This window comes from Myotis nattereri (assembly GCF_964212035.1).
Source record: "Myotis nattereri genome assembly, chromosome: 18".
Taxonomy (NCBI): domain Eukaryota; kingdom Metazoa; phylum Chordata; class Mammalia; order Chiroptera; family Vespertilionidae; genus Myotis; species Myotis nattereri.
This window is the reverse complement of record NC_138093.1, coordinates 42,966,834-42,989,214: the sequence shown is the minus strand read 5'-3', so window position 1 is coordinate 42,989,214 and position 22,381 is coordinate 42,966,834. Positions and strand designations below refer to the sequence as shown.

The 22,381-nt window shown below is 48.8% G+C and overlaps 1 protein-coding gene across 4 annotated transcripts in view; it reads right to left on the bottom strand.

The window, feature by feature from the left end:
• Window positions 1-6,791: 6,791 nt before the first annotated feature.
• Window positions 6,792-22,381, bottom strand: part of F11R (F11 receptor) — a 36,077-nt gene continuing 20,487 nt past the window's right edge. Inside the window, exons 2-11 of one of the 4 annotated variants that reach the window (XM_081112162.1) lie at window positions 11,665-11,733; window positions 11,450-11,557; window positions 11,175-11,321; window positions 10,752-10,954; window positions 10,493-10,595; window positions 10,249-10,356; window positions 10,088-10,100; window positions 9,771-9,819; window positions 8,433-9,417; window positions 7,049-7,715 (exon numbers count right to left, since the gene is read on the bottom strand). In XM_081112162.1, coding sequence (XP_080968288.1) covers window positions 9,382-9,417; window positions 9,771-9,819; window positions 10,088-10,100; window positions 10,249-10,356; window positions 10,493-10,595; window positions 10,752-10,954; window positions 11,175-11,321; window positions 11,450-11,557; window positions 11,665-11,733 — 836 coding nt within the window. In that variant the 3' untranslated portion in view covers window positions 7,049-7,715; window positions 8,433-9,381. Of the gene's footprint in view, window positions 9,418-9,770; window positions 9,820-10,087; window positions 10,101-10,244; window positions 10,357-10,492; window positions 10,596-10,751; window positions 10,955-11,174; window positions 11,322-11,449; window positions 11,558-11,664; window positions 11,734-22,381 lie in introns of all 4 variants that reach the window. The other 3 variants (XM_081112164.1, XM_081112165.1, XM_081112163.1) reach the window with 3 other exon arrangements.

Below are 22,381 nucleotides of genomic sequence, written 5' to 3'. Positions count from 1 at the left end.
GCCTGTTCCCACTCTCACGGGCGAAACCTGAGCAAAGCTGGAGGGTAACTTATCCTTCTACCTGTCCTTTATCATTGTATAGGGTCACACATCTGGATTTATGTTTTGATCAAATTTGAACTCCATTTTGGTACTATGATGTGGTCATTAGATTGTTAATATAAGAATAAGAACCCAGAATTTAAAGGCGTATCCTCTGAAGGGCAGTAAGGAAACCTGCAGAGTCCCTTTGCTGTTGAGCTACAGGGCTGAGCAAGAGGTTCTCTGAAATCCATAGTCTGTGGTGTTAAGTTTATCACTCTCCACCAGTGAAACAAAAGCCAGTCTGGAGTTGCCAAATGTGTTAATTCTGCTGTTTGATTACAGTTGAATAAAAATAAAAACATTGTGTGAAAAAAAGAAAGAAACTTATCAGACAGAGTTCGGGATAATGATGGCAAAGATGCTCAACAGCATGATAAAAAATATAGTAATTATAAAAACAGAAATAAAGAATGAAATAGCATAAATAAAGAACACATTGGAAGGAATATACAACAGATTAGGGGAAGCCAAGTTTCAGATGAGTGAATTAGAAGACAAGGTAGAAAAAAAAAATCACACAAACAGAGAACCAAAAAGAAAAAAACAATTTAAAAACAGGAGGGCAGCTTAAGGGAGCTGTGGGACAACATGAAACATAACAATATTCGAATAGCAGGAGTGCCAGAAGAGGCAGAAAGGGAGGAAGGGATGGAGAATGTGTTTGAAGAAATAATGGCAAAAAACTTCTCTAACCTGGTGAAGGAGAAAGTCACACAAGTTCAGGAGGCACAGAGAACCCCAAGCAAGAAGAACCCAAACAGGCCCACACCCAGACACATCATAATTAAAATTCCAAAAATTAAAGACAAAGAGAGAATCTTAAAAACAGCAAGAGAAAAGTAAACTTATACCTACAAAGGAGCTCCCATAAGAACTGATTTCTCATCAGGAACTCTACAGGCCAGAAGGGAATGGCATAAAGTACCCAAGGTACTGGAAAGCAAGGATCTGAAACCAAGATTACTACATCCAGCAAGAATCATTCAAAATAGATGATCAGCCCTAGATGATTTGGCTCAGTGGATACAGCATTGGCCTGCAGACTGAAATGTCCCAGGTCTGATTCCGGTCAAGGGCACATGCATGTGTTGCGGGCTCGATATCCAGTAGGGGGCGTGCAGGAGGCAGCCGATCAATGATTCCCTCTCATCATTGCTGTTTCTGTCTCTCTCCCTCTCCCTTCCTCTCTGAAATTCAATAAAAATATATTAAGAAAATAAATGAAATTCAATAAAAATATACTAAAAAACTAAATAAATGGTCAAACCTTCCAGTTTCCTTTCCCCTGGGATCAGAACACTGATCTTGGTGGTCATTAAAAAAATAAAATAAAATAAATGGATGGTCAAATAAAGAGCTTGCCACACACACACACACAAAAAAATGGCTAAAGGAATTTATCACAACCTAGTCAGCATTACAAGAAATGCTAATGGGACTACTGTAATGAGAAGAAGAGAGAGAGAGAGGCAGAGAGAGAGAGAGAGAGAGAGAGAGAGAGAGAGAGAGAGAGAACCCTAGGCATACATAATTAAAATGGCAACAAATAAGTACCTATGAATAATATCCTTGCCCAGCTGGCATGGCTCACTGGTTGAGCATCAACCTATGAACTAGGAGATCACAGTTCAATTCCCAGTCAAGGCAGATGCCCAGGTTGTGGGCTCAATCTGTATGGGGCATGCAGAAAGCAGACAATCAATGATTCTCTCTCATCATTGATGTTTCCACCTCTCTCTCCTTCTCACTTATTTTCTGAAATCAATAATAAAAATATATCTTTTCAAATAATAACAACTTTGGAGAAACCAAGATGGCGGCATAGGTAAACACCGGAAATTGCTGCCTCGCACAACCACTTAAAAATACAACTAAAAGACAAAACGGACATCATCCAGAACCACAGGAAGGCTGGCTGAGTGGAAATTCTACAACTAGAAGGAAAGAGAAAAGCACACTGAGACTCAGAGGAGGTGCGGAAGTAAAGTGCAGAGGTACGGAGGCACACGCGGAAAGGGCTGGCAGCTGAGGACGTGGCACATGTGGAAAGGGCTGGCAGCTGAGGACGTGGCACACGTGGAAAGAGCTGGCAGCTGAGGATGTGGCACATGTGGAAAGGGCTGGAAACTGAGGAAACGGTTGTCTTTTTAAATCAGGAGGGAGTCTCAAGCTCCTGACTGCTCTGAACTCCAGTTCTGGGCGAGTCTCTGGGGACCCAGACTCATACAGGAGAAACTGGACTGTCTGGCATCGGTCGGAACTCGGGGGCGGCTTTCTCTCAGAGGTACTTGCAGCGATTACCGGGACACTGAGAAGCCAGACCTCTTAGGGTAGGACTGAGAAGCAGCTATAGCTGCTTGCTCCACCCTGTTGATCCCCTGAGACCCCGCCCCACCCAAGCTGTGTACAGAGGCTTTTGCATATGAAAGGCCTGGCCCTTTGTAATCTGAAAATTACCTAACAAACTGCAGCTGGGTCAGAGAAACCCGGAACTTCCAAAAGAAGGCCCAAGGCCCCACAGCAGCTTGCATTACTTCACAGCTGGGCTCCTGCTGGATAGCCTCAGGCAGAGGCTAAATTAGCACCTCCTTAGAGATCCAAGAGCCAGTGTACCCAGTGGTCAGAGTGGGACCATCCAGATTACAACTCCTCAGACCCATAAGGGACACACTCAGGGGGCAGACTCAGTGAGCACCAAAGCCCCACTGAAGCAAGTCTTGCCCCAGAAGGGTGTCTCCAGCACAGAAGTTCTCCCACTGCAGACACAGCTGATTCTCACAGCCAATTGGCCTGGAGGTCAATTCCTCCCAATGATACCTACAACAATCAAGGCTTAACTACAACAAGACTGTGCACAAAGCCCACAAAGGGGTGCACCAAGAGTGTTCACCTCAGGTAATTGGGGAGGCTGAGCCACTGAGCCCTATAGGACACCTAGCACAGAAAACCACTCTATCAACACAGGGAAGCATAAAAAATGCGGAGACAAAGAAACCGGACACAAATGACAGAAATGGAGGAAAGCAAACTACTGGATATAGACTTCAAAACCACACTTTTAAGGTTTTTCAAGAATTCTCTAGAAACCACCCATAAACTTAGTGAGACCCTCAAGAAATCTAGTGAGACCCTCGAGGTTATGAAAAAGGACCAACTAGAAATTAAGCATACACTGACTGAAATAAAGAATATTATACAGAGTTCCAACAGCAGACTAGAAGATCGCAAGAATCAAGTCAAAGATTTGAAATACGAAGAAGCAAAAAACACTCAACCGGAAAAAGAAAATGAAAAAAGAATCCAAAAATACGAAGATAGTGTAAGAAGCCTTTGGGACAGCTTCAAACGTACCAACATCTGAATTATGGGAGTGCCAGAAGAAGACAGAGAGCAAGATATTGAAAACCTACTTGAAGAAATAATGACAGAAAACTTCCCCTACCTGGTGAAAGAAATAGACTTACAAGTCTAGGAAGTGCAGAGAACCCCAAACAAAAGGAATCCAAAGAGGACCACACCAAGACACATCATAATTAAAACGCCAAGAGCAAAAGACAAAGAGAGAATCTTAAAAGCAGCAAGAGAAAGAAACTCAGTTACCTACAAGGGTGTACCCATACGACTGTCAGCTGATTTCTCAACAGAAACTTTGCAGGCCAGAAGGGGGTGGCAAGAAATATTCAAAGTGATGAATAGCAAGAACCTACAACCAAGATTACTTTACCCAGCAAAGCTATCATTCAGAATTGAAGGTCAGATAAAGAGCTTCACAGATAAGAAAAAGCTAAAGGAGTTCATCACCACCAAACCAGTATTATATGAAATGCTGAAAGGTATCCTTTAAGAAGAGGAAGAAGAAAAAGGTAAAGATACAAATTATGAACAACAAATACACATCAATCAACAAGTGAATCTAAAAATCAAGTGAATAAATAATCTGATGAACAGAATAAACTGGTGAATATAATAGAATCAGGGGCATAGAAAGGAAGTGGACTGACTATTTTCAGAGTGGAAAGGAGTGTGGGGGGTGCGGGAAGAGACTGGACAAAAATCGTACACCTATGGATGAGGACAGTTGGGCGGGGGGGGGGGGGGGGTTAGGGCAAAGGGTGCAGTGGGAACTGGGTGGAGGGGAGCTATGGGGGGGGAAAGAGGAACAACTGTAATAATCTTAACAATAAAGATTTAATTAAAAATAATAATAATAACCTTAAATTTAAATGGATTAAATGCTCCAATTAAAAGGCATATGGTTGCTGAGTGGATACAAAAACATAACCCTCACCCCCCGAAAAAAAAACAAACGAAAAAAAAAACATGACCCAACTATATGCTGTCTACAAGAGACTTACTCAGAACAAAAGACTCACACAGGATGAGTGTGAAGGGATATAAAAAAACTTTCCCTGCAAATGCAAAAGAAAAAAAAGCTGGGCTAGCAATACTCATATCCGTCAAAATAGACTTCAAAATGAAGGCCATCACAAGAGACAACACAGGTCACTAAATAATACTAAAGGGATTGATCCAACAAGAAGATATAACCCTGGTAAACAAATATCCACCCAATATAGGAGCACCTAAATATATAAAAAAAAATTCTAGAGGACATTAAGGGAGAGATCGACAACAATACAGTCATAGTAGGGACTTTAATACCCACTGACTTCACTGGATAGATCTTCCAGACTAAAAAGTAACAAGGAAACAGTGACCCTAAAGGACACACTGGATCAGATGGATTTAGTTGACATTTATAGAACATTTCACCCAAAAGCAGCAGAATATACATTCCTCTCAGGTGCACATGGACCATTGACAAAAATAGACCACATGTTAGGACACAAAACAAGTCTCTACAAGTTCAAGAAGATTGAAATCATATCAAGCATCTTCTCAGATGATAGTGGAATGAAATTAGAAATCATCTACAGTAAAAACACCCAAAAACATTCAAACACATGGAGGCTAAATAGCATGTTATTAAACAATGAATGGCTTACCAATGACATCAAGAAAGAAATCAAAAACTTACACTAAACAAATGAAAATGAACACACAACAACCCCAAATCTTTGGGACACAGCAAAAGCAGTCCTGTGCGTCCTGAGTTCATAGCACTACAGAGAACCCTCAGAAAAAACAAAAAAGAATAATAAACTATTTAACCCTACAACTTAAAGAACTAGAAAGAGAACAAGAAAAACCCAGCATAAGTAGAAGGAAGGAAATAATAAAGATTAGAGCAGAAATAAATGACATAGATACTAAAGAAAAAAACAATCAATGAAACCAAGAGCTTGTTCTTTGAAAACATATACAAGGTTGATGAAGCGTTAGCCAGACTTATCAAGAAACAAAGAGAGAGACGGCCCACATCACTAACATCAGAGACGAAAGCAGCGAAGAAAGGATTGTAAGAAAATACCAGGAACAACTACATGCCAACCAGCTGGACAATGTGGATGAAATGGAGACATTCCTAGAAAAATACGGTCTCCCAAAACTGAATCAAGAAGAATCTGAAAGCCTGAATAGGCCAGTAACAACTGAGGAAATAGAAGCAGTAATCAAAAAACTCCCAGCAAACAAAGCCCTGGTCTGCGTGGCTTCACGGGGAGTTTTACCAAACATCCAAAGAAGAACTAACACCTCTACTCCTCAAACTGTTTCAGAAAATCCAAGAGGAAGGAACACTTCCAAACTCTTTTTATGAGGCCAGCTTTATCCTAATTCCAAAACTAGATAAAAACACTACAAAGAAAGAGAATTACAGCCCAATATCCCTGGTGAACACAGATGCTAAAATTCTCAACAAAATATTAGCAGATCACATCCAGCAATATATTAAAAAGATCACACACCATGACCAAGTGGGACTTATTCCAGGGATGCAAGGCTGGTACAATATTTGCAAATCAATTAACATGATATATCACATAAACAAACTGAAAGACAAAAATCACATGATCATATCAACAGACACAGAAAAAGCTTTCGACAAAATCTAACACCCATTTTTCATAAAAACTCTCAGCAAAGTGGGAACAACCCTTAACATTCAACCATTTCTTCCCTGTTGTGGTGGATTCATGTCAGACACCATGTCCAGGAAATTGTGCTGGTATCCACCTCCCAGTCCGTCATTCCCATTTAAGCACAGGTCAAATCTATACTAATAATAGAGCAATATGCAAATTGTCCGGGACACCGTCACAGTAACAACTGAACAGCAGGCTGGGAGGGGTGAAGAGGCCGGCAGGGGTTAGTGAGGGACGACCAAACGACGCAACAGCAGGCTGCATGAGGTGACCAGGCTGGGGGGGCAGGGGGCGGGGGCGGGGAGCAGGGGGCAGTAAGGGGCAACCAGGCCGGCGTGGGGGGGCAGGGAGGGGGGTAGTAAGGGGCAACCAGGCTGGCGGGGGGGGGGGGGCATTTGGGGGTGACCAGGCCGGCAGGGGCGGGGGTAGTTGTGGATGATCAGGCAGGAAGGCAGGTGAGGTTAGGAGGCCGCAATCCTGGATTGGAGGGTGCAGGCTGGGCTGAGGGGACCTCCTCCCCTGCACAAATTTCGTGCACCAGGCCTCCAGTTAGCGCAGCAGTTCTCAATCTGTGGGTCGCGACCCCCTTGGGGGTCGAATGACCCTTTCACAGGGGTCGCCTAAGACCATCGGAAAACACATATGTAATTACATATTGTTTTTGTGATTAATCACTATGCTTTAATTATGTTCAATTTGTCACAATGAAAATACATCCTGCATATCAGATATTTACATGACGATTCATAACAGTAGCAACATTACAGTTATGAAGTAGCAACGAAAATAATTTTATGGTTGGGTCACAACAATATGAGGAACTGTATTAAAGGGTCGCGGCATCAGGAAGGTTGAGAACCACTGAGTTAAAGTATAATCATCAAGTCTTAGGGAAGGCTATCTCTAATTTCTTTTTATTTCACAGAGAAGGGAGAGGTAGAGGGACACAGAAACATCAATGATAATAATCATGGATCGGCTGCCTCCTGCATGCCCCCCACTGGGGATCAAGCCCACAACCCAGGATTGAACCTGGAACCCTTCAGTCCGCAGGCCGATGCTCTACCCACTGAGCAAAACTGGCCAGGGCAAATTTCTTAATCAGTAAGACTATCAGAAGGACTTTGAAGGACAAAATTCTTTAAATGTATTACTTCAGGATTTAAATAAATTCAATGTGAACAACTTATTTAAAAAATTGGTTTTGACATTCCACAAAGCTGACATGTTTTCCAGTCAAAGGGGCTGCTGTAGCCAGAGGTGAATTCCAAGGCGGTAACAGCGGACACACGTGAATCACAGGCCGGCCTTTGCCTCACTCCCACCTCCTCCACCAGGACACAGATCTGAAACGTCCTTTCCTTTCCTCCTGAATCGCGTCCTCATCTCTACTTTCGTTGGCTAATTGGATTTTATTTCCATCTGGAAAACTGTCTTATTGGTGCGTGACCTTTACCTGATGGTTGCTTGTTTTTGTTTTTCCTTTTAGAACCTGGATAGAAAACTCGGTTCCGCCAGGGATTTCCAATGGCGTGAAGGGGCGCTTCCTCCCCAAAGAAACAGCCCCGGCCGCTAGGAAAGCCGCATCTGCTGGTTATGCCATAGGCAGGGGAGGGTGGAGGGGAAACGGTCATTTCAGAGCAAAGAAGGATGTGGGGAGAGAAAGTTGAGGCTGGGCAGGCCTGCTCTCTCCATCTCACACTCACACACACACACACACACACACGCACTCACACACACACACATGCACACACACTCACACGCACACTCATACACACACGCACTCACACACACTCACACACACACGGACTCATACATACACACGCGCGTGCACACACTCACACACTCACACACACTCATACATACACACGCACGCACACACGCACTCACACACTCACACGCACTCATACATACACACGCGCGCGCACACTCACACGCACTCATACATACACACGCGCGCGCACACACTCACACGCACTCATACATACACACGCGCGCGCGCACACGCACTCACACACACGCACTCACACACGCGCGCGCACACTCACACACGCAGTCATACGCACTCATACATACACACGAACGCACACACACGCACACACACACTCACACGCACACTCACACACACACGCACTCACACACACATACACACACACACTCACACACGCAGTCATACGCACTCATACATACACACGAACGCACACACACGCACACACACACTCACACACACACTCTCACACACACGCAGCCCCACGACCGTCCCTTCCCGACCGCCCACCCACAGATGACGCACCAGATGCCCACCTCCCGGGCGGGGCAGCTCTTCAAAGGCCTGAGAAACCCGGTCTGGGGCCGCGGTCTGTGCGGGTGCTGGCGGCAGGGTGGGGGTGGGCGGGGAGACACTCGTTCCCTCGCGGGGTGATGGGGCCACAGGCTGCGCCCGCAGCCTCCCCGGGGAGCCCTCGCCAGCCAGCGGGGCGCCGCCACAGGGGCTGGGAGGAGCGTCAAGGTCCCGGAGGCTCCACCGCAAGAGGGGCAGCGGGCAGGGGCCACCGAAGGCGGGAAGCGGGCTGTAGGCATTTCCTTGTTGGTACAAAGGAGCCCGAGAACCACCTCCCACTCACAGCAGAAGCTTCCACCATCCGAGGTTTTATTTCCAGCAACATCCACACACACCCACACTCTCACAGAAGAGCGAGGCGGCCCTGAGCGCGCGCTCCTGCCCCCCGCGGGCCCACGGGGCGCGGCCACGGCTCCAGCGTCTCCTCCAGGGCCGGCGCTGCGCCTCCGCTTCGCACCCCGCCAGCTTGGCCTCCCCACAACCAGGCGGGCTCCTCCAGGCACGGGGAGGTCCGTCTGCCGGTGTGCGCTTCGGTGTGCGCTTCGGTGTGCGCTTCGGTGTGCGCTTCGGTGTGCGCTTCGGTGTGCGCTTCGGGGGACGCAGGGGCAAACCAGCCCTGGACCGCGGGCGCCGTCCGCCATCGGAGGGAGGAGCGGAGGGTCCCGGGCTCCCCATCTCCGAGGACAGGGAGCGGCGGGCAGGGCCAGGCTCCTGCTGGAACCGTGGGGCCAGGAAGGCTGTCCCAGGGGCCTCGCGGTGCGGGAAGGAGGGGGTGCGGGGGCTGAGCCGACATTAAAAACACATCCCAGTGAAGACAGGGGGGGCCGCGGGCTGGAAGATGCCAGGCCTCCTGTGGGCGGCACTTCAGGGCCAGAGTCCAGCAGCCCGAGCCGGCGGCGAGACCAGGGAGGCTCACACCAGGAAGGATGAGGTCTGTCTGAATTCCCCCTGCAGAAACGAAACCCGTCAATCTTTCCAGCCTTCTTCTGCTTCTTCTTCTTCTTCTTTTTGGGGGGGTAATTATCACTGAGGATATTTTCCCATTGATTTTCGGAGAGAGTGGAAGGGAGGGGGAGAGAGAGAGAGATCCACTGGTTGCCTCCTGCACAGGCCCCACCCAGGCCAGGGATCCTGCAACCAAAGTACATGCCCTTGACCTGAATCGAACCTGGGGCCCTGCAGTCCGTGGGCTGACGCTCTATCCACTGGGCCACACCGGCCAGGGCCTCTCATCTTCTTCAGTTCACACACTGAACACACAAACCCAGGCCCCAGAGCCCCCCTCCCCCTGCGACACTTGCCTCGCTCCGAGCGGTGGGCTGGCTGTAAATGACCTTCTTGCTTTCGGTCCTGCAGAAGACGGGACAGTCAAACCCGAGCCCCTCTCCTTGCCAACCTTTGAGGTCAGAAGTGAGAACCGGACAGAATCACGAGGTCTCAGGTGGGGACGCGGGTGGAGGGGGAGGGACAGCACAGACCGCCGTGAGCCGGAGAAACTCATGTCTCCCTGCCAGGCGTGGCCTCCACCTCCACCCCCTTCCCCTGGGCCCCTCTCAGCATCAAACCATACGCATCCATGTTCTCCACCTCGGAGAGAGCAGCACAGCGCCTCACTCACCCTTTCTTCTTTCCTGAGAGAGAAGAAATGGACGGTGCGCGTCAGCAGAACAGGCAGCTCAGCCAGGAAGATGGGAGCCAGCACGCAGCCCCCACACAGCCCCGGAGCTGAGCCCAGCATGGGGGCCGGAGGAGGGAGAGCCTCTGAGGCCAAGGACTTACTGTCAAAGTAGCCACGGCTGTAGGCGAACCAGATGCCAAAAATCAGGAATCCAAGGAGAATGAGTGTCACTAGGACCGCTGCCACGATGCCCCCAACATTCAGCTCCACTACGAGACACAAATGAGAGGTCGGGCACATGAATGTTCACTTACTGTACCAACGACACGGTCCAAGCAGCAGGAAAAGACCCCAAGCGCCCCCTCCAGGTCTGAGCCCCGCCCCTGCCACCCTGCCCGCACGCACCAGCCTCCATGCGCACAGCATCGGACATCATGGGTGTCCCGTACCCGTTCTGTGCCTGGCAAGAGTACTCTCCGGTATCAGAGGCCGAGACGGGATCAAAGACCTGCAGGGCAGAAAACCACCTGTCCCGCTCGAGAGCCACGTGCCTGCCTTTGGTGTCTCTGGATCCTACAGCCCAGCGCCTTGCTGCTGTCCCTCCTCCCCTCCTTCAGAGCTTCTGCCCCTGTGTCCCAACCCTTTTCAGCCCGCCTGTCCGTACCAGCTCCCCTGTCTTGGGGTTCAGGCTGTAGGAAGAGTTGCTGAAGGCACGGTTTCTCTTGGGCTCCAGAGGCATCAGGGCCCCATCCCTGTACCACAGGTACTCCGAGGGCGGGGAGCCGTCCGCCTCCGAACAGGTCAGCACCGCCCGGCTCCCGATGGTGGCGGAGGAGGGGATGGTGACCGTGGGTTTGGATGGCGGCACTGGAAAGGAGAGAAGGTGCTGACCACAGGGCAGGGAGGGCTCCTAGAGGCAAAGTGGCTGACGAGGGCGCTACCCCGGCCTCCACGCTGGCCTCCCCGCCTCCCTGTGACTGAGTCCCCACCCAGAGCACCTCACCATCAGTGCGCTCCCAGGCTCGGCAGAGCCCACCCAGCATTGGGGGAAGCAACCATGCCCAGTGGGCAGAGACCTGGCACATACCAAGGACAATGAGCTGCACGCTGACCTCCCCGTAGGCGGTGCCGCCTTCATCCGAGACCATGCACGTGTACATCCCCGTGTCCTTCCGGGTCACGGAGTGGAAGGTGATGCCAGTGTTTGAGAAGGTGACTCTGTCCTCAAAGGGAGCTGCGGGGAGAGGAGCCAGCGTAGGGGGGGGCTGGAGAGCTGGGAGAAGCTGGTGCCCGTGACACCGAGGCACCTAAGCGAGGAGGTGGGAAGGCCCTGGGGACCTGGCATCCAGATGCAGGACTCACCTGTGATCTTGTTGTTATAGCAGACGAGGCTGGTGATGTCACCCTGGGCAAACTTCCACTCCACTCGGGGAGAGGAGAAGCCCGAGTAGGAGCAGGACAACTTGGCGGCTACAGACAAGATCCATTGAGTGGGAGGAAGCAGCAACAAATAGAGAAGACAGGACCCTGGCCAGCCCCACCCCACCCCCTCCCACCCCCAGCTCCTCCCAACTCACGTTTATCCTCGGGAATTTTGACCTCGGGGTTGGAAGTGTACACGGCTCCCCTGCCCAGCGCCAGCGAGCCTAGGACGAGAGGCTCCCGTCAGGAGGGGCAGCACCTGGAAGGCCCTGAGCCCCCGAGGCGCAGGGACTCAGAGTCAAGCTCTTGCCAGTCTCACCCCAACATCTTAAGTAATCTTCTTCAAATGCCTTTGCTACAATTGCAGGCCAATACTTCTGTTATTAGTGGAAATAAAATATTTCAGATGCAATTTATTTCATTTTTTATACCCCACCCCCACCCCGGGACTCCCAGTAATCTAATTAGATTCCCACTGGTCAAGAGCAGCTCCCCAAAATGGCACTTCACGGTTCACAACTTCTCCACATCCCGGCAGGAAACCGGCCAGGCCGAGGAGGAGCATCTGTCGGGTATCTGTTGCATTTCAGCATGTTTCTCATACATGGTATCACTTGACCCTTGAGACAAGCATGACAGACCAGCAGGACAAGTATTATCACCCAATTTTACACAACGAACGGAGGTGACAAGCCTAAGGTCATGTCGCTGGTTCTGAGACAGAGCCGGGACCAGAACTGGGCTCAGGTAACTTCACCAGCATCTCCTGCTGCCGAAGGCCGGGAAGGACGGTGTGTGGTGGGTGGAGAGACAGAGCTAATTCCACAGCAGGCGGGAGGCAGGCGGCAGGCAGCAGGCTGCACGGAGGGGCCAGGCCGCCAGTACAGCCACAGGGGCCAGGACTGCGGGAGGGTGAGGACCTCACACGCTGTTTTCGTTCCTGTTTCAACACTCAAACTCATGGAGCTTTACTTGCAGCCTTGAGTCTGAACCCTGCCTTCTGAGGTAAATGCAAACACCCGGATGCATACGAGGCATTTCCCTTTACACATAACTGAGCAGGGCCTTGACCGAGCTCCCTCTGCTCATCTGAAGGGTGAGCTAGAGGCTCTCTACATGCTCAAGCCCCTCCCTCCCCCTCCCCCTCTCAACCCCCTTGTCTTCTCTCGCTATCATCTATCTATCTATCATCTTCTCCCCCCTCTGTCATTAGTGTTCATGTGCATTTATTTTAGTTTCACAAACACTGTGAATTAATCGGATAAGTCTTCCCTCCCCATTTTACAGATGAGAAAATGAACTCACTCCAGGTTAGGTGGCTGGCCCCGCCCAGCTTTCCACTTGGAAATGGCAGAACTGAGGTTAGCACCCAGGTCACTCCCACCCCCCTTCCCTTACTTTTCTCTACCACGCTGTTTCTCAGACAAGTCACTGGTCTGATGCAGATAGACTGTGGAATAAAATGTCATTCTCTTAAGGCAGGCCCATTTGACCTATGAATTCTAATATTACCCTGTAACTGTGTATTCGACATTACACTTTAATGTCAGACTTCGTTAAATGTAGCAAGAGATACAGAAATTAAATCAAACACTTCACTAAACTGAAAACTGAAGGCATGGAAGTCTCTTGCTCGGGTGTTTGTTGTTGTTGTTTTAAATATACTTTTATTGATGTCAGAGAGGAAGGAAGAGAGAGAAACATCAGTGATGAGAGAGCATCACTGATCGGCTGCCTCCTGCACGTCCCCACTGGGGATCAAGCCTGCAGCCCCAGCACGTGCCCTTGGCCAGAATCGAACCTGCGACCCTTTAGTCCGCAGGCCAACGCTCTCTCCACTGAGCCAAACCGGCTCAGGCTTGCTCAGGTTTTAATCAGGAGTCTGGCCAGGGCTCAGTGGGTAGAGCATCTGCCCGAGGACAGATGAGTAGTGGGTTTGATCCCAGTCAAGGGCAGGTACCCTCAGTTGCAAGCTCCAACCCTGGCCCCAGCTGGGGCGTGTGCTGGGGGCAACCAGTCAGTGCATCTCTATCACATTGATGTTGCTCTCTCCCCTCCTCTCTACTCTTTCACACACACAAAAGTCAATGGGAAAATATCCTCAGGTGAGGATAAAAGGAAAAAAAGAGTGCGGATAATGAGATGCTCTGATTTTTGTCCAAGTCGTTTCCTCTGCTCTAACTTCATCTTTAACACATTAAGCGCCGGCCAGTTTTGTCTTCAGGACGGAAAGTACAGTCACTGGTGACTGACATGGGGCTTAACGTGTTAAGATCCTCAGATGTTACAATTTGCTCCCTGTGATGGGCACTGGTGCGCGGAGGAGACCTCTCTTCAGGAAGAAATGACTGCCCCAGCCCCTGGGGCTGCTGCCAGAAGAAGGCCCTCGGCTGCCAGCCCTCTGACAACAGCAGAACACGACCCTGCCCAAGGACAGGCATCCCACCAGTGACGCAGCAGGGCAGCCGGCACCCACGCCTGGTCCACGAGAGGACAGGTGCGTAACGCCCCCTCCACACCTGCAGGCGGTGGCGGAGGCCCCGGGATTCTGCGGTCCCGTCCTTCCCCTCCTTCCACGGGGTGCATCTCAAGAGCACTCCCTAACACTGTCTTGGTGCAATAGCTGACATCTCAGAGTTAGCTTCCCTAGGACCCTACCTACGGCACCACCCAAATGAAGAACATAATTAAACTAAAAACCAGCCTTCAAAATAGCCAGCAACACACACACAAAAACAAAGCAAAACAAACAAAAAAAACCCACAAAACTTTAGCTCAAGTTCCTTTTTGAGTCCTTTCAGATAATCAGATGCAAAACACATCCAGTCCTGCCAGGACTCCAGCCTCGCCTCCCCACCGCCCCTCCCGACCGCCCAGGACTTCACAGCCATCCTGGTCCAAGTCCCTTCCATGCCTGAGCCAGCCGCTGGGACTGTGCTGGGCTGCATATCTGGCGCTTCGGCCAGGCGGGGCACGCTGTGCTCTCTGTTCCTAGAACACACAGATAGGAAGGTAGTCGCTGTACTGATGCTGTACTGTGTCGGGAACAAATTGTGTAAACAAGGCTTTGTAACTAACTTTGTGGTTTTTGCAAATAAAAACGCTGTAACTCCTGTAGTCGGCACTGCAGTTCAGCCTTTGCTTCGGCAGGGTGCTGTAACTGTAGTCGCTGGCCAGCTTAATAAAGGCTCCTAAATCTTGATCTGAGTCCCTGGTGGTCGTCTCGGCGGGTAGCCCCATTACAGGGCCAGACTGCATTCAAGCCCCATCTCTGTCACTTGATCACATTCAACTTCACTTTGCCCATTTTTAAAATGGGGATAAACACAGTTTCTCTATCAAAGGGTGTGCTGAGAGTTTGCTGGGGTCCAACCCCAGCGGGTCCAGGGGTCCCCAAAGGTGTGGACGGAGTCGGCGAAGAAGGAATGACACGGAGACAGCGTTCAGTTGATCAGCAGCCTAGCCAGGATCTCCAGCCAAGTTCTGGTCTCGATCTCCAGAGAGGTTCTGCTTAGGATCTCCAGCCAGGTTCTGTGTCCATGTTCTCTTGCTAGGTTCTCCAGCCAGGTTCTCCAGGTTCTCCAGCCAGGTTCTGTAGCCATGTTCCCTCGCTAGGTTCTCCAGCCAGGTTCTGTCCAGGTTCTCCAGCCAGGTTCAGTCACCAGGTTCTAGTCAGGTTCTCTTGCCAATTTCTGTAGTCAGGTTCAGTCCAGGATCTTTTGCCATGTTCTCTCGCTAGGTTCTGTCTCTAGGTTCTGAGGCCAGTTTCTGTCCAGGATCTTTTGCCATGTTCTCTCCAGCGAAGTTCTTCTGTCTCTAGAGAACGTTCTGTGTAGGTTCTGTGCCTAGGTTCTGTCTCTCTCTCTCTCTCCTGCTACATCTGTATTTATACTAGTTGATTCAATCCTATCAATCTCTATTACAAAGGTTAGGGCGTTTCTTATCTTCATTCCAGGGAGTAAAGATTATGTAGCTTAAGCATGATTGTTCGTAGTTAAAGTGATTAATTACCCGCCTGGCACTTAGTTAAGAGGTTTTATTCCCTCCCTAACTTCAGGGGAAAATCCCTACCTGGGGAAACAACCTTTCTCAGAGACCTTGGTTAAAACACATAGTGCCTAGAAGGTGAGCAAACATATTAAGAACAGTATGCCATATATGCCAGGTCCCTTGAAACAGCAAGGATGGACCGGCTCCCGGCAAGAGTTAAACAAGTTAACACAAAGGACTTAGAAGAGTGGACGACCCAGAGGAAGGGCCAAATAACTATCATAGCTTTGTGGATGGAAAAGGGGCCACATGCTACCAGCAGCCCATGGAGGCCTGCATGACAGTTTTGCAAATTGAGAGACCTAAAGTCACCACTAAGGATGGTCTGAAATTAAACTTCAACTAAAAGCAGTTTATGGTGGGTAGTCACGACCTAGGCTGGTATCTTCCCTGACAAAGCTGAGCCTGTTGTCGTTTTGCATCTGCGATAATATATCCTTGGAATGTGAAAGTAATTTTCCTTTTCCTGGACCCCTCAAACCACAGGCACCCTCTGCAGAGGCCACAAATCCTTTCGTTGTTACCAAGTTAATTGTTGACTGTGCCCTATCCTGCACGAACCTAAGTAAAGGAGTGTGTGTCGATCACTTTACTTTTTTTATCCAATTACAAAGGTTCCCCCCCTTTGCTTTCTCCCGCCTCCCTAATCCATCACCAGTGGAGTTCATGTGACCCACTACCCTCTCCTCCTTGGATTGTGATGTACAAAACATGGTGGAAACCTGCCCTTCTCTGGAATATCATCCCAATATGCTGAGATCCTGCTCCCGCCCTTGTTGACAGTTTGGCTCAAGTAAACTCACAAACATTCTTCACAGTTTGAATGTTTTTACATTAACATTACTTGGCATAGGGCGGCAGGATTCCAAAGAAGCTCGCCCGGGACCATCCTGCGGACCCAGACCCGGTGCTGGGATCCAGCAAGGGGCCCATTGAGCCCGCTGATTCCCCGCCCAATGGCTGAACTCGGGTGAGTTGTCTCTTGGATCTGGGACCTTCCCTTGCTTTGGGGAGAGGGTCTGGCTTTATTTGTTCTGTATTTTTAAACCCTCGAGGTGGAACTAAGGTTAAGCGTAAGAACCCAGGTTAAGGCAAGACTGGAGGGGAAAATGGGGGCTGGTTTTGATTTTGGCTTTTCAATTGGAATTGCTTTCTGAGAGTCTGAGCAAACCTCTCACTATATAAATGAGAGCTGAACTCCTTCAGCTGCGAAGATAAAGAGGCCCATGCTCCCTGCAGCGCGGTTCTCGGGTGTCCTTAGGTGACTGAGAATCTTTGTGGAGGTGTCAGAGGTCCTTCCCACGATGTGCAGGAGCCCCATAGAGAAGCCCCAACTCAACCGTAATTAACTACCTGGCTGATCCCGGGGCCCCACAAGGCTTGGTCTGCAGGGCCCCAGCCTTCTGGCTGTTTCAGACAGCGGGAGAGAAACTGAGACACCTAAGAGGGTAAATGCGACTCGAGGGGTGAGGGCCTCGCGGAGCTCAATCCATAGGCAGCACACTTGGACCCACTACAGCAAGCATGTCAAACTCGCAGCCCACAACGAATGTTTTTGCGGCCCAGCCAATATAACGGTATGTAAGAAATGTTTTAATAAAAGTCATAACTTAATTTTTACAATATCCTGTTATGCATAATTATTAATAACAAACTACAACGTTCGATAATGACTGATTACTATAATCGTGTTGTATTCATTTTCCTTACGTACCTTACACACAGGCACACCATTTCTCTCTACTAACACTAGCAGAGAATATTTTAGCAGCCAATGGCCACGTCATTAGTCATGGACTGACATGTTTAGTGTGCGCAACAGGAAATATTTCGCTTTCAGAGAACAATAAAAATAGGTTTATTTGCGTTATGCTTATTAATTTGCGCAGTTATTCAGTGTCTGGTAAGTTAATGTTCAAGAACAAAATATTAATTTTTATTAAAATGTTCTATTATTTTATGTTAACGATGACATATTTATTTCAGCCCTTTGTACTCAGCATGTCTCTATCGAAATAAACCTAGGTTTCTATGAAAATTGAAGCTTTTGTTTTTTTGTGGCACACAAACACTTACACCTTGTTTATTTGGCCCATGCGAGCCTTTGAGTCTGACATGCTTGCTCTACATAACATCCCTAGGAAATTTGCTCAGACTGCAGATATTCAAAAATAATATATCAACACGGGAAATTGTGCCTCCAAAGCTAGAAACTCCCAGACCCCAGCCCTCATTTAATACTCCCAATAGGAAGCCTTTACTTGCAAGTGCTTTGCAGAAATGGGAAGATTTAACCAGAAAACATCAACTTGCCGAAACCGGTTTGGCTCAGTGGATAGAGCATCGGCTTGCAGACTGAGAGGTCCCAGGTTCGATTCCGGTCAAGGGCATGTACCTGGGTTGCGGGCACCTCCCCGGTGGGAGATGTGCAGGAGGCAGCTGATCGATGTTTCTCTCTCATCGATGTTTCTAACTCTCTATCTCTCTCCCTTCCTCTCTGTAAAAAATCAATAAAATATATTTAAAAAAAAAGAAAACATCAACTTAAAAATGGCCCAAATGCAGTTGTCCTTGGGTACCTACATTAATATTTTGCCTTCAGAAATTAGAAAAAGGCCGGCTCTAACATTAAACTGAATGACTATATGGGAAGCATATCTTGATTTGGAAATTAGAAGCTTCTAAGGAGACACATAGAAAAAAGATTCTTCCAAAAACAAAGAAATTAATAAGAAATTTTAGAGACTGTCTCATAACTAATGTTCTGAAGCTAAAAAATGCCTGCCCCCCATCCCCACTTCCTTTCTGAGCTTCCTTGTCCACACTTGCCCTTTCCCCTCCTTCCTTCCCCTTCCAGCTCCTCTACCACCACTGACTTGAAGGAAAATAAGAAGAGGGATTCCAACAGCTCCCTTTGGGAAAAGCTGGTCCCAGCCAGAGAGGAACCAGCAATTGTTCCCGACTTTACCCAGGACCCTGATGGATTCACAAAAACTTAACTGTCAGGACATGTGATCCTGGCTGTTCTGGCCTGTTCCAATTAAAACACCCACTGGTTTCTAAGGGCAAGCGACAGAGTTACTCAGTAAGGTCTGCTGTGAGACTGTAGAGGAGTGTTTTGCTGTAAAAAGCCAGGTCACCATAAGAAAGATGGTTTAAAAAGAAAACCTGAAGTGTGATTTACAAAGAGAAAACAGAAGCGACCATAGGGCTGCTCCAGGACTATGAGAGGGTATTTCCCTTCTCCTTACTAACTCTTTAGGAGAAACTGAAATTGCCATGAAAGGGGAAGTTCCTAAGGGCCTTGTAGGTACTGGGGCTACTTTATCTGTTACTAACCCTGCCCATGTCAGCTTCCCTCTGCCTCGGAGTAAAGCTTCTGTACAGATGGTGGGAGTACCTACGCAACCAATGGCTGCTTAAAAGTCAGGACCAGCCGAAACCGGTGTGGCTCAGTGGATAGAGCGTCCGCCTGTGGACTGAAGGGTCCCAGGTTCGATTCCGGTCAAGGGCATGTACCTGGGTTGTGGGCACATCCCCAGTAGGAGATGTGCAGGAGGCAGCTGATCGATGTTTCTAACTGTCTATCTCTCTCCTTTCCTCTCTGTAAAAAGTCAATAAAATATATTTAAAAAAAAAAAAAAAAGTCAGGACCGGTCCCCTTTCAACTGGGGCATGTTAAGGGACAGCATAGATTTTACTGGTCAAATCGGCCCCAATTCCCCTGACAGGGAGAGGCTTTTAAAGTCACTGATGCCCACGTATGTTTTTTGCAGAAGGGTAATAAGTATTTAGAACTAAATGAACCAGATACTGAACCAAAAGGGAAAATGATGATTTTACAAGAACCTCCCAAGAGGAAACTAACCTTGAGACTGACCGAACTTTTGCTAACCACCTTTTCTTCATGACTAACTTCCATGACAGCCTGAGAGGAGGCTTAGCAGGGGACCCGCCCCTCAAAATGGCCCAAACAGCCCAGAGATGTGCAGAGATGCCTAACCCTCTGCTTGCTGCACATGCCTCTGGAGATGGGAACCTGGCCACAGGGCCTTGAGGGTCCCCTTTTCTTTTGGGGTACAAACTCTTCAACTGGGAGGGGGAAAAAGGCTAATCTTGCCCTAACCTTTTTGGCTCAGTGGATAGAGCATCGGGTCCCAAGGATATCTGGTCTAATTAGCATATTATGCTTTTTTTATTATAGACTAGAGGCCCAGCATTTGAAATCGCTCGGTAGTCCGCCGCCCCTCCCATCCATCCAGGCTTTGTAGCAGGTTTCTTTCAGGCCACACCCTAAAAGGGCAGCTGCTTTTTTATGTCTGAGGCCCATACAAAGGTCTTCAAAGACCCTGACCTGCCTTCTGACCATTGTAGGTTAACACGTTTGTCTTAAAAGCTGTGAAGCGCCTACTTTTTAAAACAGCCGGCCACACACACACACACCCCCCCCCCATTGTCACATCATCCAGGTTACACTTATAAACCTCACAGCAGCACAAAGTACACACGCGGGTGAGCTCCTCTGCCTTGGCGTGTACAGTCAGTCAGCACTTAGTACATTATCTTATTTTTGTGAACTGAGAACTGATCGACCAAACCTTTCAGGCAGACCCACCAGACGATAAATATCACCATATGGTTGATTCACATGTTTGGGCATAAACATTTCAATTACAGCTTTGTGTTTAGTATCAAAAGCCTTTCCTTGTGGGCGTGTTTTCGCTACAGATCCCTTGCTCTGGATTACATTTTGAAAACTGCCTATTACAGATAAAGCGCCTTTCCAGGTACGCTTCTGAGAAACAGATGTATTTATGCACACAAAGCTGTGTGCACACCTTTTCACGCACGAATGTCCATATGATGCCTGCGCCGTGTTCCCAGCACATGCCCACCGCGTGTGTGCGGCCACGCCCCCAGGTCCCGGCATAAACAGGCTGCCCCGGGACACCTGGAGCCCCACCGGCCTCCCCAGCAATGTTAACTGGCGTCGCTACACCAGCTGCTGCGTGAACCTCTCCACCCCCACGGGGCCTGGGGCCTGGGGCCGCACGGCCCACACCCACCCGAGCCGCTCCACCTGGGGCTCCATGTGGGGTGGAGGTGGGGCAGCCAGTGCGGGTCTTTATTTTTAAAAGACTACGCAGCATACACCCGGCCCCCAGAGCTGCCCCGGCCTGGGTGAGGGGCCACTGGAGGCTTGCAGGCCAGCCGCACCCCCCCTTCCCATGGAGGCAAGGGTCCCCTGTGGGGCGCTGGGCCTGCCTGGGCGAGGGGCCGCGAGGCATGGGGTGGGGGGTTGGCTAGCTGCCCCAACCTCAATCGGGGTAGGAGAGGCTGATCTGGGGTGGGGCTGGGGGAGGAGCTGGGTTCGCTGGCCACAATGGGTGCCATAGCGACCGTTTAGGTGTTACAGCCACTCGGTTTTTATTATATAGACCAGAGGCCCGTTGCAGGAAGATTCCTGCAAGAATAGGGCTTCCTGTGGCCAGAGTGAAGCAGAGAAAAGAGCCTTCTCCACTGCCTCGCTCCCTCCCCCACTGCCTCGCTCCCTCCCCCACTGCCTCGCTCCCTCCCCCACTGCCTCAGCTCCACTCCTGTGTCCGCTGCCTCGGCGCCTCCCTTCTCCTCCGCTTCACTCCCTTCCGCAGCGCTTGGCTTCCTTCTATGCTGTCTTCAGTCTTCGCTCCAGCACCTGCGTATGCAAATTAACTGTCATCTTTGTTGGGTTAATTTGCATACTCGTTCTGATTGGCTGGTGGGAGTAGCGGAGGGATGGTCAATTTGCATGTTTCTCTTTTTTAGTGTAGATTATCCTCCTTATAGATTCCTAGCGAAACAATATCTGTTTCCCTAGAACTCTTTCCCTATTAGACATGAAACATTTAACTTAGGTACTTGTTAATCTTTCCTACTTGCTAGACAATGATATTCTGATTATCAGCTATGATAATGAAGTTAATGTTCTGTGGCCACACACTGGTGGTCTTTACTATCAGTATGAGCTTTGGTACATTTCTCAGGCTAATCTATTACAAAGGACCATCTTGGACAAACCCCTCCAAGAACACCTCCCTAATGATTCCCCTGGTGCCGTTATATATGGATCTAATCTAGATGAGTATTTGAGATGAGTATTGTCTAACTATAGGAATGGATGAAACTAACTGCCCAGAAGGAAAATGAGAACTTCTGGGTAATAAAATAGCAGATACTTGTTCCCCTCCGATCCTTCCTTGTCTAATATTAGACTTTTCTGTTTCTAACCAGTGTTACTGGTTTAATATTATTGCTTTTGTTCCTGGTATGTAAATGTTATACCAGATGCAGAAAAACAAAACTTATGACAAGCAGCAAAAATACTTGGATCATGGTGGCTCAAATATTAGAAATGATGCAACATACTTTTTAACAAGGACATATAGGATCTGACTGCCTCTCATTTACTTGCCTTTTATTTTGAATAACTAGTTGCCCAATGCACGAAATTCATGCACATTGAAAGGGAATTAGAGGAATGTAACTTGGACTCACTATCTTTTTTTTTTTTAATTAAATGTTTTTTTATTTTTTTTAAAATATATTTTATTGATTTTTTTACAGAGAGGAAGAGAGAGAGATAGAGAGTTAGAAACATCAATGAGAGAGAAACATCGATCAGCTGCCTCCAGCACATCTCCTACTGGGGATATGCCCGCAACCCAGGTACATGCCCTTGACCGGAATCGAACCTGGGACCTTTCAGTCCGCAGGCCGACGCTCTATCCACTGAGCCAAACCGGTTTCGGCTCACTATCTAATATCAATAATATTTGAGCGTGA